Genomic DNA, 19492 nt, shown 5'->3' with positions numbered 1-19492 from the left:
ACCGAAAGAACCATGAGCGTGGATTGAGAAATTCTCTTATTTTATCTAATCAAAATCAAAATATCCTATAAGATTTGAGTCATAGTTTTGACCAATCTAATGTACTTTATATGAATTAGATCTTAGATTTTGACCAAACTCAACTCAATCCAGCCTAGAATTTTAATTATGAAATTTATTACTTTTAAAAATAAAAATTAAAAAAAAAAACGGTTAAAGTGAAAGAAAATATTTAGGGCGAGGGTGATAAAGAAGAGAAAGAATGAAAGCAAAGCAACATAAACATAAACCCTAGTTTTCAATCCATCATCTATTCTTATTCTAGTTGTATTCTATTGATCTAGAAAGGTGAACGCTATCGTCTAACACTCTTTCAGAAAAATATTCATCGAATAATATGGATGATTTAGAGAAAGGTATTCTTATCATGTTTGATGAATCGGGAGCCATAGATCATGAATTGAAGATAAAAGCTAAAACTTATTGCACCGATGTTAAGGAGAAGCCATTGGTTTGCAGATTATGCATTGAAAAGTTATGCTCTTCAAATCTTGTTCAAGTTCAATTCTGGTGCCTACAGACTTTGCATGAACTCATTCAGACACGATACTCAACAATAACCCCCGAAGACAAGAACCTCATCAGGGGTACTGTCTTTTCAATTCTCTGTCTCGAAGACAATAACCCTACTAGGGTTTTAGAAGGTCCTGCATTTATTAAAAACAAGCTTGCACAGGTTTTGATAGCTTTAATTTACTTCGAGTACCCTTTGATTTGGTCATCTGTTTTTGTTGATTTTTTACCCCATCTACGCAAGGGGAACCTGGTCATAGACATGTTCTGTAGAGTGTTGAATGCTCTTGATGATGAATTGATTAGTCTCGACTACCCTAGAACCCCCGAGGAGTTGAATGTTGCATGTAGGGTTAAAGATGCAATCAGACAGCAGTGTGTATCGGATGTAGTCAGAGCTTGGTATGATATTATTTCTATGTACCGAAATTCTGATCAAGAGTTATGCGCCATTGTTTTAGATTCCATGAGAAGGTATATTTCTTGGATTGACATAGGGCTGATCTACAATGATGTTTTTGTCCCTTTGTTATTTGATTTGATTTTGGTTGGCGCCCCATCGGATCAGCTCCAAGGTTCTGCAGTCAGATGTTTGTTAGCGGTAGTTTCTAAGCGAATGGAGCCCCAATCGAAACTCTCATTGTTGCAAAGCCTTCAAATTAGTCGCGTATTTAGGTTGGTTACCGAGGATGTCAATGCTGACCTGGTTCCTGACATAGCTGCATTGCTTTCTGGGTATGCTGTGGAGGCCTTGGATTGCTTTAAACGTATAAGTTCTGAGGAAGCCAAAGGAGTTTCCATGGAGCTTTTGAATGAAGTTCTACCGTCTGTTTTCTACATAATGAAGAATTTCGAGGTTGATGCTTCATTTAATATTGTTCAGTTTCTATCAGGTTATGTTTCTACGTTGAAGAGCCTTACCCCTTTGAGCGAGAAGCATATACTTCATCTAGGGCAGATATTGGAAGTTATCCTTGGTCTTATCCGTTATGACCCTGAATACCGTAACAATCTCGATGTGATGGACAAAATTGGAAAAGAGGAGGAAGATAGGATGTCAGAGTTCAGAAAGGATTTATTTGTTCTACTTCGCACTGTGGGTCGAGTTGCCCCTAGTGTAACTCAGTTGTTTATCAGAAATTCGTTAGCAAGTGCTATATCAAGATCATCAGATAGCAATGTGGAGGAGGTGGAAGGTGCACTTTCTCTTCTGTATGCACTTGGAGAATCCTTGAGCGAGGAAGCCATAAGAACTGGGAGTGGATTATTGAGTGAGCTGTTGCTTATGCTTCTATCAACAAAGTTTCCTTGTCATTCCAATAGGCTAGTTGCTCTTGTTTACTTGGAGACAGTGACAAGATATGTTAAGTTTATTCAGGACAATACTCAATGCATTCCTGTTGTTTTGTCTCCATTTCTTGATGAAAGGGGCATACATCATCCAAACATTAGTGTAAGCCGCAGGGCCAGTTATTTGTTTATGAGGGTTGTGAAATTGCTGAAGGTGAAGTTGGTGCCTTTCATTGCGGTGATTTTGCAGGTAGCAATTATCTAATCCACCACTCTTGCTTGCTTTTTCCGTATTTTTAAAACTTAAATTTTTAAGCAAATTTTTGTAGAAACTACTTGTGACTTGTGTGTTTTTTTGTCGGCCCTTTTATGTTTGGATGAATCATGTGACTGGTTATTCCACTATCTCTGTTGTCGTTAATTTGTATGTCTGTCAAATTCAGAGCCTACCTGATACTGTTGCTCGGTTCACTACTACGAATTACACAACAGAAGAGCTATCAGGGTCAGAAGATGGTAGCCACATTTTTGAGGTATACACATTTTTCAAAGTTTCAGGATATTTCTGTGAAATTTAAAGCTGCTATGTACATTCTTAAGTTCTGATTGACACACTTAACAGGCAATTGGGTTATTGATTGGAATGGAAGATGTCCCACCTGAAAAGCAGTCTGATTATCTATCTTCTTTGCTCAGCCCTCTTTGTCAGCAGGTGATTTTTTACTGAAAACTGCGAGATACTTTTTTACTAATAAAATGTGTACAAAATTTCAAGATACTTGAATTCTGTGAAATGCTTGGCGCCCTTTTCTTTTTTCCTGACAATTATGCTTGGGGATTGTTACAGCTTGTATTTGAATCAAATAATTTAGTGTGATTGTTTAACACAGGTTGAGGCTCTGCTGAGAAATGCTAAATTGTTAAGTTATGAGGAGACTAATGCCAGAATTGCTGTAATCCAGCAAATTATTGTGGCAATTAATTCTCTCAGCAAGGTGCTTCTGTAATTTAACTTTTCTGCCTTTCATCATGTCTCGTAAAATTCTGGAAAGATCCATCGTGATTTTGTTTTTACCTCCATTCTTATTAATAAATTAAAAAATCTAGGGCTTCAGCGAGCGTCTTGTAACTGCTAGTCGCCCCGCAATTGGAAACATGTTTAAGCAGGTTAGTATTTTCTTCTCTTTAAGTTGTATTGCTTGTGTCCTGGTGATGTGTTTGGTTTATCACAATGCTATTAAGTAGCAGCATTATAGCGCTACTGTGTGGCGGAATTCGCACAATCTGCTTTTGTTCCCCAATAGCTATTTAATTCAAAATGTCTAGTCGCGACGCAACAACATTGTTGCATAGTGGAGTTTGAAATAACCGCTATTTTCTGCAATTGACAACAATGATTTATCAGATGTATACTTTCTGTTATTGTGATAAGAAATTTTGAACAATATTTTCGTTATAGATGGAAATTCAGAGATTTTTTTTTTTTTTTTATAATTGTAGAATCCATCATTGCAGCATCTGCCCATGAAAGATAATTTTTGTGTGTTAAGCCTTTCTCTTTTCATGAATAGAAAAACAACAACAAAAAACAGCAACCAAGCCTTATCTCACTAAGTGGGGCTGGCTATATGGATCAAACTACGCCTTAATGTTCTATAAAAAATCATACTTCTTTTCATGAAACACAAGTTATTATTTCTTTATCTTTTATTGATCTGAATCTTGCCATTCATTCTTCTCTGCAGACATTAGATGTACTTCTCCACGTTCTTGTTATATTTCCACGAGTAGAACTTCTACAAAACAAGGTACGATTACATTTAATGACTGGATATGTGTGTGTGTGCGCGTGCGTGAGAGGGACATGTTCTTGTCATCTGATATCCATGCATTATATGTAGGTTACATCATTTATACACCGCATGGTGGATACATTAGGTGCATCTGTCATTCCTTACCTTCCAAAGGCACTTGAGCAGTTACTTGCAGAAACTGAGGTACGCAGTATCTCTAATTATATGTTTGCAGTGTTCTTGATTCAAAGTGGCATTCATGTTTTGCACCAGAATTTGATTGTTTCCTACTTGACTTTATGAGGTTGTTTTTGCTTTCCTGCTGTTTCCTACGCAAATAAAATAAGAGAAACCTGTGTAATGTCTTGGTTAATTTTGTTGCAGCCAAAGCAAATGTCTGGTTTTCTTTTGTTGCTCAATCAATCTATCTGCAAGTTCAATATTTTGGTGCATGACATTTTGGAGGAAATTTTTCCATCTGTCGCTGATCGGATATTTAGTGTTATTCCAAGAGAGGGATTGCCTTCAGGTCTTGATACAGTCACTGAGGTATGAATGTTTTAATGCAGTTTCCTAATAAATAGCTGTGGTATATTTTACCTTTCCTTTTATTTTTTTAGAAGTAAATTATCATGACATTTGATTGCTCATTATGATTGGATAACTTTTGGTTGGGCAGTTTGTACTTTGTGATGTGTGAAAATAGTCATGCTCCTTGCTATAACTATTATCAAATATCCAGTTCTCCATACTCTTTTTTAATTTTCTATAAATTCAAGCCATGCTATGGAAATTCAATGGATCATAGATTAGGGAAGCAGTGATTCTCTATTTTGGAATTTAAACAAAATATTTTTCTTAGTTTGTAGCTGTATATTTTGGGTGCAATTGTAGCTATATATTATTTTGAATCGAAACCCATCATGAAATGCCATTTCCATTCATCTTATGTTTCTAAGCTCTCACAAATTTATATGCATGATGAGATTTTTTTCCTTTTTTTTCTAGGAAATTCGTGAGTTGCAAGAACTTCAGCGAACATTGTATACATTTCTTCATGTGATTGCTACACATGACTTGTCAACTGTATTTATTTCCCCAAAATGTAAAGCATACCTGGATCCAGTGATGCAATTGCTTTTTTACTCCTCCTGTAATCATAAGGATGTTCTTATAAGAAAGGTATGTGTTCTGCTTTCTATTTATTTAACTAGAGCCTAGAGGTGGTCATTTTTACTAGATTTGTTAATACTTTTGACAATTTACAATTTGAATCTTACTTTTTTTTCCTTTTACAATTTAGGCATGTGTGCAGATTTTTATTAGATTAACTAAAGATTGGTGTGCCCAGCCATATGAAGAAAAGGTACTTTTTACTCATTTCTACTTATTCTGACGTTTTATTATTTTTAACTAAATGGTTAATGGTTTAGGTTCCTGGTTTCCGGAGTTTTGTGATCGAAACGTTTGCTACAAACTGCTGTTTGTACAGTGTGCTGGACAGATCTTTTGATTTCCGTGATGCAAATACTGTAAGATTCATTTATTCTTGTGTTAAATACTCTTTACCTATTTTTCTCAAGTGTTATCATTTTGCCATCCAAAATCACCATGTGAATGCATTATGTCCCTCATACATAGTAGAATTTAGAATTGTTTTCTAGTTCTTTGGCTTGTTGAGGAACTATTTGCTTAATTAAAATGGACATTATTTGAGGGGAGTTCAAGAAACAGCTCTGGAGCAGAATTTCAAAATTTGATTCTTCATTGAAATGGAGTTTTACACTTAATTGAGAACAAGTTTTTGAATTTCAGGACTAGGATGTTCTAGTTTAGAATGCCAAGACTCAAAAACACTGGAGCTTATACCAACATTATTTACAACATGAATGGAATTACAAGAATTAAGACTAATGAATACCTAGGTGAGCTATGTACAAGTGTGGAAGTATGCTTGAAAACTGGTAGAGTCCATCTTGGCCAAGCATTCCTTTGATAAGTATCTCATTAGAATCCTGAGAATTGATGAAACAAATATTAGGATGGAATTCAAAATAAATTCCATTATCACGATCAAATTGACTCACTAAGCATGTTTTTGGTTGTAATTAGGGGAACAGGTAGCTGATTATTGGGAGTTAGTTTGGTTTAGGATTAATAGGTGAAGAGAATGAAGATGAACCGGATGAGGAAACATACAAACCTTGTCCATTACCAATGAAAATTAGGCTAGGACCTTCAAAAGGAGATAGTTGTTGAATATTGTGCATTAGATATAACATGATGAGAAGCCCCTAGGCCTGGGTACCAATTAAGAGAGGATGCATGTGTAGTATTGGCCATGAGCGCTTAAGGAGCTACCGGCACTGGTGCTGGAGGTGGCAATGCAGGAAACTGGGGCTTGGCAGGGAATATTGGTGTAGGGGAAAAGTTTGGCATGGGGAAATGAAAGTAGTAAGTCCCTCATTGAATAAAGATAAGGTCTCATTAGAATTTATATAGAGTGGCACCCCTCCTTATAAGTCTAAGTTCAATATAAAAACCTAATATGGTATCAGAGCCTAAGCCTATCAATTAGGGTGACCCACCGTGTATATCCATGCATCTAGCCTAATAATAGTGTTGGGCGCAAGGGGGTGTATTGGGAAAATCCAAAGCTTTGATTAGAGTTTTTGAAGAGTGACACCCCTCACCTTGCAAGCTGATTTTGTAAGGATGAGTTGGTCCAATATAAAAACCAAATAATTTGGTTGTGCTCTTGAAATGTAGTATTGCAAAGGTCAGGGCATAGGACAGAAATGGTTGAGGGTTCAACTTGTTGACACCATATCAGATAATTCTGTTTCAACTTAGAAATGACACTGAAATGGTTCTCTGATTTGATGAAGATCCCTACAGTGGCAAGGGAGAAGAGGTGACGGGGATGCATTTGCATTGGATGCTTGAAGAGAAAGATCCATGGATCAAAGAGGGATTATTGATACCATTTTAGAGAATAAATTGTTGATTTGTTTCTGTTATAGAATATTCAGAGAAATGTATACTGCTATTTATTTCACAAAACATAATGATTACAAAGAGGGTTCTTCTACTCCTTATATACCAGTGTTGAGCTAGTAACTATGTAAGTAACTTGGCAGCTGTCTAACTAACTGAATTCGGTTCAGTTAGTTAGTCAGTTTCATGAGAGTTTATTCTTTAGATGCATTGCGATGCTAAGTGTGGGGTACTGCTCAAAGGAGCGTGTTCTCTAAGGTGTGTCCCCATGCTAGACAGGGTGCACTATATGTATCTCTAATAATGTGTATTAAAACATAAAGTTATACCTATACTTGATAGGATTCAATTTAATATCTAAAAAACAGTAAATAAACAGGGAAAAGATTGTGTAAGAAAGCTCTGATTTTTATTAAGCTACTAGAGTTCAAATGGGATCTAGTAGTACAAGCTAAAAGCAGAAAGCTTAGAAATTGCAGAAAAAAAAGATAGAAATGACAAAGGCTCTTAGAGAGGCCTATTACTCTCCCAAGTGGATATTCCACTACTCAATTTCTGCCTCTCTGACTCACAATCATTACTGCTATTTATTTGCAAACCTAGTACTATTTGTCCACTCACAGCTGGACACCTGGCTCTGCCATGTGCTGTCCTAACAACCTTTGTCTCATATGCCAGCTGTCTTTTTTTTTTTTTTTCTCTCTCTCTTGCGGGTCCTTTGGTAAACTTTTCCAAATCTACCAATTCTCCCCCCTTCAAAATTCTCCTTGACCTCAAGGAGAAATTCTGGAAATTCAGCCTGCAGTTTGTCCACACTCTCCCATGAATTTTCAAACTCAGGCAAGCCCTTCCATTGAACCAATGCCTCTAGTCCACCCTGCTCATTTTTTCTCTGTTCCAGAATCTTCTCAGGGACTGGTTCCAGATGCCAATCTTCATTGATGCACACAGGTAAAGGCTGTGTTGCCACAGAAGGTGATACAGCTTTCTTGAGCAATGAAGCATGGAACACAGGATGCACCCTAGTGTCCTCTGGCAGCTTTAATTTATAAGCTACTGCACCAATTTTTTGTATTGTTTCATAGGGACCATAATACCTTGGGCTAAGTTTTTTATTCAACCTTTTAGCCAATTTCCTCATTTTATAAGGCTGGATTTTCAAAAAAACACTCTCTCCAACCTCATACCCCACAGCCCTTCTATGTTTGTTTGCTTGACTCCTCATGACATCTTGAGCTCTAAGCAATTGCTCCTGCAGTTCCCTCAAAACCACATTCCTCTCGGCAGTCAATTTATTCACTTCATCTATTGCTGATGAAGGAGTATCCCCTCTTATCAACACAGGAGGCCTTCTCCCATACAATGCCTCAAAAGGCTTCAAAAGTTTCTCCCATTCCTCCTGCCCCCCTGTTTCCTTCAATGCTTCTGGTTCCCTAGAGTGCACATAGAATCCTACACCTTCATCTCTTAAATTTCTGAGCATAGCCTTCCAATTTGATTGCCTAACACATAAGGCAGAATCTCCTTTGATTTCATATGCCAAACCCTCTTTCTCCCATTTTAAACTGAGCTCTCCAAAGTTGGCTTCAATCTTCCCCAAACTCGCTAGCCAATCCATGCCTAACACCAATTCAGTACCACCTAACTCCATCATGAAAAAATGTTGACTGAATTTCACTCCCTGCATATTGAATTCCAGCCCCTCACACACTCCTTGATTTTTCACCTTCTCTCCATTTCCTACTTCAATCACATAAGTAGGAGTTTCCACTATTTTCACAGCTAGCTCTGCTGCCACTTTTGGGTCAATAAAATTGCTGGTAGCCCCTGAATCTATTAAAGTCAGCAGCTTCTTCCCCTTCACTTCCACCCATACCTTGAAAGATTTGTTAGAAGTGAACCCATCCCTACTCTGCATAGATAATTGCAGAGTCTGCAGCTCTTTTACCCTATCTGCTACTGCCATATGGTTTTCTTCTAACCTCTCTACCTCTACCTCTTCCTCACTACTGTCTTCACACAGCTTCAAGCTCATATGTTTAAATTTGCAAACATGTTCCCTATTCCACTTGTCTCCACATTTGAAACAAAGCCCTTTCTTGCTCCTTTCCTCCAGCTCTGCAGGGTCCAGCCTTCGACCCTTTCCTTTGTCCATTCCTCCTCCTTGATTCTTCTCACTTTCCTTCTTAGATCCTCCAGCCTCTGCAGGATCTTTCAATCTGAAAGTGCCTCCCCTATCTTTCCATGAGCTACCCTTCTTTGTGACAACCTCATTTTTTTCCTCAATTAATAGGGCTCTGTCCATCAACTCAGCTAAATCCTGGCTTTCATGGAGCTTCAACTCAGCCTGGATCTCATCCTTGAGTCCATTCAGAAAAATGGAGTCTAGCATGATTCGTTCCTCCCTCCTCAAAGGTGCCACCATCATTTCAAATTTCTCTCTATACTCTCCTACTGAGCCTTTCTGTTTCAGACTCAATAATGGTCCCAAAGGGTTGTGCAGCAACCCTGGTTGAAAACGTCTCATCACGGCTATCTTGAATTCCTCCCACGTTTTCAAAGATGTTTGTTCTTCCCACCATTGGTACCAATTTAGGGCCCTATCCTCCATTGCCATCATTGCTATATCTAGTTTGTCCTTTGTCCTAACTTCGTTCAACAGGAAGTATCGTTCTATCTTCACCAGCCAACCATAAGCATCCTCACCTTTGAACAACGGAATCTCCAGTCTCCTTCGACTTCCAAAGAATCGTGAACGACCCTCACCTCTATTTCGCCGGTAACGGTGTTGCGATTCGCGTGAGAGGGAGCTTCTGTCGCTCTCTTCTTCCTCTTCTTCGTCGTACCCACCCCTTGGTGGGCGTCCGTTTCTTCCATGGTTTCGCCGTGGTTGTTCTAAGATTATCTGACGGATTTGCTCAGCTGTAACGTGCGGCCTCGCCTGCTGCTCCAACACCATCAGGCGAATCTGTTCCAACGTTCCTTCGAAAGTGTTCATCCTTTGCTCTACTGAGTCGACTCTGTTTTCCATCTCACTACGAGTAACAACCATCCACTGTGTTCTTCGAACCAAGGCTCTAGATACCAAATTGATAGGATTCAATTTAATATCTAAAAAACAGTAAATAAACAGGGAAAAGATTGTGTAAGAAAGCTTTGATTTTTATTAAGCTACTAGAGTTCAAATGGGATCTAGTAGTACAAGCTAAAAGCAGAAAGCTTAGAAATTGCAGAAAAAAAAGATAGAAATGACAGAGGCTCTTAGAGAGGCCTATTACTCTCCCAAGTGGATATTCCACTACTCAATTTCTGCCTCTCTGACTCACAATCATTACTGCTATTTATTTGCAAACCTAGTACTATTTGTCCACTCACAGCTGGACACCTGGCTCTGCCATGTGCTGTCCTAACAACCTTTGTCTCATATGCCAGCTGTCTTTTTTTTTTTTTTTCTCTCTCTCTTGCGGGTCCTTTGGTAAACTTTTCCAAATCTACCAATACTCTTCTCTGAAGTTTTGATAATTTGTTACATTTTAATGTGATTAAATTAAATGTTTGTTTATAATGTTTTATGACTAAGATTGTGATGGTCTTTGGATATTTTAAAGCCGAGTTATATGTTGCACTTGTAGTTTTAGTCAATGTTCTTTTTAATTGATTTAGTAACTTTTCAGAGTTAGTAGTAATATTATAATATTAATTTTTCAGAGTTAGTATTAATATTATAATATTAATGTTCAATTTGTTAAACGATGCATTAAGGGAGACCACATGCAAGTTAACTAAAGTGTGGGTGATGGTTCTGGGCGCAAATAGATAGGTGTCTATTGGATATAGAAATAGGTTTTGACGATGCTATCCATGTGAGTATCAGAATGCATATTAGATGTGGCTAAGAAACGGGGATGCTATCTTAATTTACCTAAGTTAATTAAATAAGAAAATGGAAATCCATATTTCAGTTTTGTCTTGACATTTCATGCCAATTTTTAGTACTAATTTTGTTTCCTTTTTATTGTCTATGTTTCCATGCAGCTTCTTTTGTTTGGAGAAATTGTGGTCGCGCAGAAGGTCATGTATGACAAATTCGGGGATGATTTTCTCATTCATTTTATATCAAAAGGATTTTCTGTTGCCCATTGCCCGCCAGATCTGGCCGAACAGTATTGTCAAAAGTTGCAGGTGAACTTCTTTCAAACCGAGAAATTGTAGTGTGCTTTTCATGTCTTGCCGAAGCAAAATTTATAGAGGCCTTTTGTCCATAGCAAGAATTGAGATACACTGAAATGTGATAGGAAGTAAAATTTGAATCTGAATGTCAATGCATTTTGAGCTTTTGTTGATTATTACAAAGGTATTTGTAATCTGAATATAACAGAATCTTAACAGTAAGCTAGGTCTGTTACACTAAACGACTAACCAAGAACCTTCCAGAACACCTTCCAGAACCAAGCTAGATCTGTTACACTAAATGACTAACCAAGAACCTTCCAGAACCAAGCTAAGTCTGTTACACTAAATGACTAACCAAGAACCTTCCAGAACCTATACAGTTTGAAAAAAGAGAGAAAACCAGAAAATAATAGAATCTGTGTGGGAGCAATATACCATTCATATAATGAATTGTAACAAAGCTAGTAGTGATGTCTCTTGATGAAATATTCTTTATAATAAAGTGACAATTTATCTGCAACTTGACTATCACAAATGAGTGTGACAGGTTCCTAATGTAAAACTGTAGCCCTAATTCTAACAACGTGAAGTGTTTTGCTCCATTAAGCTCATGTAACAAGTCGTTCAGCAATGGAATGTGAAACTTATTTTTAACTGTTTTGGCATTGAGTTAAAAGTAATTGTTAGATACTCGAGTTTGGGCCTCAGCCCAACAAATGGGCTGAAACGAGAAGTGGTTATAATTGCTTATGTGGCTTATTTGTTAGAGGGAAACAACAATTATATTATATTAAGGACTAGATACATCGACCAAGCTTTATCCTATTAAATGAGATCAGATACATGGATTAACTTTCTATATAATGTTTTATTCAGGATCATGCTTCTATCCAAATCATTAATCTCGAGATCTTTTTTAATAACTTCTCTTATAGTCTTTCTAGGTTTTCTTATACCTCTAGTTGTTTGACTTCTCTCCATCTGATCTACTCTCCTTACCCCTGAGTGCCCAGGTCTTCTCTCTACATGTCCAAACTTAAGTCTATTTTACACCATCTTTTTTTCTATAAGTGCTACCCCAACACTATTTAATATTGTCATTTTTAATCTTATCCTGTCTAGTCTTACCACACATCCTCTTCTCTGTCATACTTTTTTTATTCTCGTGTTGATTCTTAACCGTCCAACAATCATTCCTGTACAACATCACATATCTTACCACAGACCTATAAAAAAATTTCTTCAACTTGAGTGGTAGCTTTGTGTCACATAAAATCCTTGAAACCCTCCTTCATTTCAGCCATCCAACTTGAATTCGATGATTTACATCTCCTTCTATTTCTGTCATTTTGTATTACGGACCCAAGATTTTTAAATAGTGTGACCTTGTGGGATGATATGATTTCCAACTTTCACATCTAGGTTAGAAACACTTCTCATTTTGTTGAACTTACATTTCATATACTCCGTCTTACCCACGGTCTCCAACTTTCACATCTAAGTTAGAAACACTTCTCATTTTGTTAAACATACATTTCATATACTCCGTCTTACTTATGCTTAGGTGAAAACCATACGTTTTTAAAGTTCGTCTTCAACCTCTCATTTAAATCCTCCTTCGACTCTCTCAGTAGGACTACATCATCTGCAAAAAGCATGCATTTCGGTGCTAACTCTTGGATGTGTTTCGCTAGTCATCCAATACTAAAGTAAAAAGGTAGAGGCTTAGGGTTGAACCTAAATGCACACCTTGTGTTTGCACATTAGTTCATACATATCTTGGATATATCAGATATATGCAATCTTAATGCCTTCCTTCTTTAGGGCTTTCCAAAAAATCTCTCTTGGCACTCTATCTGATACTGCTCCATCACACGTCGTGCGTCTTCTCCAAGTCAATAAATATTAAGTGTAAGTCTTGTTGGTCCATCCGATATTGCTCTATCACACGTCGTAGTAGATAGATCACTCCTATGATCAACTTTAGGCATAAAACCAAATTAATTTTTAGTGACTTTAGTCTCTTTTCTCAGTCTCCGTTCAATCACTCTTTCCCATAACTTCATGGTATGTGAAGTTATGACTCATACGTACCTTTTCAGTTAGAAATTTTTTGGCTTGGGCAGAGAGAGTATTATCTCTTTTTTGAGAAGCATTTGCTGAAATTGCAAGAGGGGTTCATCTTCTGTAGTATTTCTATTTTCCATCAATAATTCAATTTCTTTTTCTTTTTAAATCTGGGTTCCTATCAATAATCCTCACAAAAGTGCCACAAACCATCATGATTCCTGAATAGGGGGTGGGTGAAGAGAATGGGGACTTGCTGACTGAGTTAGATAATTCCACTGTTGCAAAATTCGAGTGCACTGTCTTTCAATCTCATATTTTTGAAAATGTGGGTAACTGGACTGAGGGGAGTGCGGTGATCATAGTGGCAACTAGGCTGTAAGCAAGAAGGTTCCATATCACAAGTTTGCATAATCGGCCAATAACTTCTCCAAGATTAGTGCTGGGAAATTCTGTCCCTGCATCACATTCAGTCTGTGTTCTACTTCAAGAGCCTCAACCTGGGCTTAACCTTCCATTTTACCTTCTTCTTGTTCACTGCAAACTCTGTTTTTAAGGACCTAAAATCCCACTTGATGGGACCCAATGTGCACATCCACTTGATTCCTAAAATCACATAATCGAGCAAGTGAAGAGATACAGAAGTGTTTGAAACACATCTCGTGTCCTAGGGAATATAGACTAATAGTAGACTTGCAAAGTCCCATAATAACTACCTTTCCCCAATTTTCCACATATACATGCAGCCTTGGTTTTGCCACAAGTTTAACCCCCAAATATGGGATTAAGTCTTTTTGTAGGAAATTATATGTGCCTCCTGAATTAACTAAAACTGATACTGTGATTCTAGCCACTTTCATAAGCAACTTCATATTAGAAGATTCATGATTTCTACTATGGCATATAGAGAAATCGGAGGATCATGAGTAGCTTGGTCCCTCTGACTCACACTATCTTCCTCCTTGAGCCCTTCAATCCAAACCAACTTTTTTTATTTATGCCTTGTGTAGGATGCATCACAATTGTAGGAAAACCTGTGTCCTCCTTTCTGCCATTTATGCTCGTTTTAATTTTTCTTATAAAGGGGGTGCAAGAAACCCTGCTCTGTTATTTCTACTAGTCAGTTTGGCTGTGTCCTTTTGTTGGAGTGCCTTTCGGGTTTGAGATAACAGAACCACTGCTGAAGGTTTTACTCTTATTATTGCATTCTGTAAGCATTCCTTGTGAGTTTACGCTTTAATGCTCGAACCATATTCATTGCAACTCTGAGATTTGCTGATTGCTGAAATTCAACGTCTATGCTCAATTCATCAATCAGCCCAGCCGTAAATAGGTCTTCTGCTAATTCTACCCTGTCTCCTTCAGCTATCATTTGATTTATAAAAATCCTATCACGGTGCCTCAGCCACCCCAACAACAGTTCCCCTGTGTCATTGTAAGTGGGTAACACTTTGGAATAGCAGGGAACCATGAATCCCCATCTGCGAGCTGTTTTTATCCCCTGTCTTGTATAGTTTCCACTACTGCGACTCCCATGTCTTCTGAATTATCTCTTATTGTACCTTTAGTCACTCCTTGAACTGAAATGGAGAGATCAGCCATCTGCTTTCTAGAGCAGTCTGCCTGGTTGTCATCTTTTCAATGAAATCCTTCAATGTTGCTGCCAAATCTGAGTCACCCTATGCTGATTTGTGATACTAAGTTGTTATGGTCCCTGATCTTTGCCACAGATCTTGATGTGGTAGAACCTTTCTTTCGACCTATGGTGAAAGTAGAAGCAGGCCCAACCTTGACAGAGCTTCTTCTTAAATTCACAAGTTCTTTTAATATTTTTTTTGGTAGGTGACAGCAGAAGAAGAGTCCTAGTTAATTAGGATAATAACTAAGCTAATCTTATCCTAATAATACTATCATTTATATTAAAATAATAAATACCTATCTAGTAGATAAAATCTATTAAAATCTTATCCTGCAATGCGGATTCAAGTTTAAAATTTCTGTTATGCTAATTTATTAAAATAAATAATAAAGTCTTATCCTACCAATACTGATTCAAGTTTAAAACTACTGTTATGCTAACTGGTTTATCATTCATCAAACTTGTTTCCTCTTAAATATTCATGACTGACTTCCTTTGACAAATTACAATCTCATCCTTGGATTGTGCCTCTTCTATCCCTTAAAAGTATTGGAGCCTGGGAATATATTTGTTTGAACTTTGAAGTATGACACAAGAAGTTTTGGTTTATATGTTGTTAATTGTTCAATTAGAAGAGGGTTTTTACTGTGGAAGTGTTTTGCTCGGCGTATCCTAGTGCTTGCTATTTTCTAGAGGAATCGCCCATTGAAACTTTGTTGTAATGGGCCTAATATTCCCCATATTTCTTTTTACAGGGTAGCGATATCAAGGCTCTAAAATCTTTCTATCAGTCGCTCATAGAAAATTTGAGACTGCAGCAAAATGGAAGCCTCGTGTTCAGATAGCATACCTATAATAATGGACAAATTTTGAGTCATCGTCCTATACTGGATTATTTTCTGGCCGTCTTCTAGTACGGTTAATGATTTGGGACTACAAAAGGTAATTGATTGTTTGGGATGATATTAATTTTGAGCTCTTTCTATCATTTTTATTTTGAATCCCAACCTTTTCTCCCAAATAAAGCAGTCACGAAATGGTGGTGAATACTGCAGTGTTGTGTATATAGCTTTTGAGGATGAGCTCCGGATAATCTCTTGCCCTATTTTTGATGAGTTCCTCTGTAACCTGACCAATTAGCAAATTGTCTTGGGTCTTTCTTTTTATTCTTTTGTCCCATAGTTGTAAATTTTAGGAATTCTCTTGTTACATTGGGGGTATTTCTGTTGTTTGAAACTTGTCAATGTAAGATAAAAATTTTGGTACTTGATATTCCAGTCCTTTTTTCGTTCCTTGAAATTTTTTATTGATATAAATTGATTTATTCATTTGTCTTTGTACCTCAAGGTTACGATGTACTTTTTATTAAAAATTGTGTAATATTTTTATTAAAAGTTTATAATTGATGTTTTCATTGCTTTGTTTCAAGACAAACTTTCTATTAATATTTTTTAACAAGTGCACTTAGGGCACATATTATATGTGCATGCATGAAAGTTAATGACAATCACAACCGCATTTTAAAAAATTATGAGAAATGAGTTGTAGTATAATAACCAATGTTTTATATCATTAATTGTGGGTGGCAACTGTTGAGTTTTTCCAGCATAATACAGAAATCAATTCAGACTAATTAAAAGGTAAAAAAAACATTCTAATGTGACTAAGTTTGTTAAAATAATAAATCTAATGTTGAAAAACTATATTAGTTTTCTCTCACTAATTGGCAAATGAGTATTGTTAGCATTTTGATTATTGCTATAAATATTTCATCGAACATTGGTTTGTTTCAATTTTTGGGAAATTCATTTCACCTTTTACAAGAATTCAACTCGCAACCTCCGAAAATATACCGGCACCTCACATATTTCATTAATTCTAAAACTGTCTTTGATTGGATCAAAATGTGTGAATTAAAGCACCTCACATATTTCATTAATTTTAAAACTATCTTTGATTGGATAATTACTGGTAGTTCATTGAAAATTTTTGGTATCATTGCCGGTATAAACTCGTTTTTTAAAATAAAATTAACGCTATCTTTGAAACAATATCAGTAATTTTAATAAATACCATGTGAATATGTGATATCTAAAATTTTAGCCAATAAGAAATTTCTTGTAGTGCAAATTTTCAACGATTAGGACTTCGTTGACAATTTTGTACGAATATGACTAGACCGATTGTTTTGTGTGGTCCATATTGAATTCAAAGTTGTATAAATAGGGATTATCTATTGTTGAGAGAAGTATTTTAAAATGTCGGTTTCTCAATTTTTGATTAAATCAGAAGTATACTTCAACGAGGTGAAATTCCCTAGAGTTTCGGCTTTTAAAGGACACCGCATGTCTCACCGTCGTGAGATCCACGTTGAATGATTTGTTGCCCGACATCGAAAATAGAAAAGTGAGTATGACAGAGTTTCGTGCAGATTAGATTGATAATGATGGAAATGTGAAATACAACCTTATTGAGTTGAAGATTGATGAAGATTTGAAGGTTATGTGGAGAATATTTTACCGCAGGCTAACTAAGGGACCGATCGAGTTTGATGCGACAATTTCAAGACCTGTCAACGACATAATCAAGATGTTGAAACGTCTAGAATCATTTGCTATTGTTTAAATTTTGTTACTCTATCCGTCTCATGAAAAGTGTCTCATTTTCACTTTTTCTCTGTCTCAAAATAATTGTCCTTTTAGAATACCAATGCATGACTTATTATTATTTTTCCACTACTATACCCATATTTATTAACTTTCACTTTATTCAAGACAATTAATAAGGATATTTTAGTAAATAATATTAGTTTTGTCATTAAAACTAAGATATCTAATCATTTTCTTATGAAGCGCATATTGCTCAAATATGACACTTTTTATGAGACTGAGAAAGTATTTATTATTGTTAATTTATGTTAGTTGTAATGTGTTATGTTCATCTTCTAAACATGTATTCAACAAAATATTATGCAATAAAAAGCACGGTGCTATTTAGTCCGAGACAAATATACTAATAATACAAATGTAAAATCAAATAGCTAAATAGGTTCCCAATGGGCTATGTGTGTTGCATGTGATAATATGGTAAAAATCTCACTATATGGGTTTACCAAACCCATGAGGTTATCCATAATAAAAATAATCATTTGCAAGTGCTATTGGTCATCAATACTAGATGGAGGCGGCGACACATCATTGGCTGGTCCCTCAATATTAGAAAACTCAACATCATCATGTGTATGCTCAATAGGTGGCCGAATGCGAGGGCGTGATATAGTAAGGTACCACTCCAGGTAACCCTCACACTCGCATGGTGTTGAACCTCCACTTCATTATCTCTAATGACACGAACATAGTTGATGAGGTTACTTTGAAATCCCCTATCAATGCTCGAAGCTTGAATAACATGAACTGGTTATGGGATGTCCTAAACATACCCATACTGGTGCATACACCTATCGAATAAGTGTCTAGCCACTAAGGTCTGCCACCTGATATGAGCAGAAAAAAGAGAAGACTCATCAAACTCACGATGGACTTTATAATCTGTGTATGGTGTCTAGATGACATCCTCTACTGTCACTGTATCAAGCCTTCTCCTAAACTACAGAACACCACTTGAATGTGCTTGCCTGACCTTCCATCTCTTTGCCCGTGGGGAGCCAACAAGGGTATGCTGCACCCTCTTGTCACAAATGGTGGAAAAATGCTCGTATATCTAGCCAACACTTATAAAAGAACATAGAAAAATTAAGAAATGTCATACATCACAATTAAATAAGAATTAAATTACAAACAATAATTTTTAATATACCCGTAACAGACTCAAATAGCCAGCTAGTTGTCTGGTCTAAAAGAAAGTCGCAGTCCCAATGTTGAAAATAGGATAGTCAATGTAGCGCACCCTTAAATCCAATTGGCATGTTCAAGGCTACTGAACATCCACATGTACAAAGCATTAATTTAAACATGGGACTTATTTACAAAGATAATAAAGACTACTAGATGTAGCATGTACACCCTTGCGGCTTCTCATACATCTCCCAGTCCACAAGCTCGATATATTGTTGAAGCGGTAAAGCAGCAAGCAAAAGTTTTTTAAGTATTTAGGGTTTTATCGTATCCACATGAATCGATGCGAGGGAAAGAATGTCATTCAATTGTTTCCGCGTTTATGAGCTTGGGTTGAATGATTTAAAATTTAAATTGTGGAAAGTAAATAATGAACAAGAAAATATATGTATTCTTTGTATAAAAGAAAACTCGCCGGGATTGAATTTCATCTACTCGTCAAATACTTAAACTTATTACTCAATTGCAAGCAACCTAAATTACTTGTCAATATCATCATGTATCACTCAAAATAGAGTTATGTCTAACACAAAGTTGAGATATCAACCGTTTTGATCTCGTCGGCGATGTCTCGCGCAACTCAACCAACATAGAGGCATTAAGAGTCGATACCCTCTATGATTACTAAACCTAAATCTATCTCTAGAGTCTAGAACCAAACAAATATTCATCCAAGAACAAGATTTTGAGTAGTATATGTCTATATCAACTCAAATTCAAGCACAAAGAAAAAACAAGGATAAACATCAACATTGATTTGTAAACTAGATTTTATACAATACCATGTGTAACAAATATACATACAAAATGATTATACTTACAAAACCCAACAAATAAGGGTAAAAAGAGAAGAAAGAAGAAGATGAACAAGAATCTCTCGGTTCGCCAACTCCGATTGAAGCAAACCCATCTCCGATCATCAAGATGCAACCCTAAATATTGGTTTCTAAGCCTCTAGTCTCCAAGAATGAAGTTGATGGAGTTGGGAGAAAAATATCCAATACCATAACCCTAAAAATCTATTTTAAGACTCTACATACAAACTCTGCCCAGAAAAATTCGTCTGGTGCCCAAATATTTCGCTTGGCGAATTTTCACTTACCCAA

General features: G+C 36.5%; 1 protein-coding gene across 3 annotated transcripts; it reads left to right on the top strand.

Annotated features, from left to right (window-relative positions):
- The first annotated feature begins 244 nt into the window (after positions 1–244).
- On the top strand, positions 245–15831 carry LOC131626601 (exportin-T). Of its 3 annotated transcripts, none has more exons than XR_009291231.1 (14): positions 245–2113; positions 2307–2396; positions 2486–2575; positions 2754–2858; positions 2971–3030; positions 3609–3671; positions 3765–3860; positions 4041–4205; positions 4665–4838; positions 4960–5022; positions 5090–5188; positions 10689–10835; positions 15288–15474; positions 15588–15831. XR_009291231.1 is itself a non-coding variant. In XM_058897426.1 (13 exons), exons 1-13 carry the CDS (start codon positions 398–400, stop codon positions 15375–15377), a joined length of 2958 nt encoding a protein of 985 aa, XP_058753409.1. In that variant the 5' UTR covers positions 245–397; the 3' UTR covers positions 15378–15831. The 3 variants fall into 3 exon arrangements, 1 of the variants encoding a protein (XP_058753409.1); XR_009291232.1 differs by having other exon boundaries at positions 15562–15831; XM_058897426.1 differs by having other exon boundaries at positions 15288–15831.
- Positions 15832–19492: the final 3661 nt, after the last annotated feature.

This window comes from Vicia villosa, unplaced genomic scaffold (genome assembly GCF_029867415.1).
Source record: "Vicia villosa cultivar HV-30 ecotype Madison, WI unplaced genomic scaffold, Vvil1.0 ctg.000308F_1_1, whole genome shotgun sequence".
Taxonomy (NCBI): Eukaryota; Viridiplantae; Streptophyta; class Magnoliopsida; order Fabales; family Fabaceae; genus Vicia; species Vicia villosa.
Note: the sequence above shows the minus strand (reverse complement) of the source record. Positions and strands in the feature narration are given on the sequence as shown.

Coding starts and splice junctions, on each gene's coding strand:
- LOC131626601 (XM_058897426.1), top strand. CDS start 398: ATGGATGATTTAGAGAAAGGTATTCTTATCATGTTTGATGAATCGGGA. Junction 2,397..2,485: donor ATGGTAGCCACATTTTTGAG/GTATACACATTT, acceptor CACACTTAACAG/GCAATTGGGTTATTGATTGG. Junction 4,839..4,959: donor AGGATGTTCTTATAAGAAAG/GTATGTGTTCTG, acceptor TTTACAATTTAG/GCATGTGTGCAGATTTTTAT.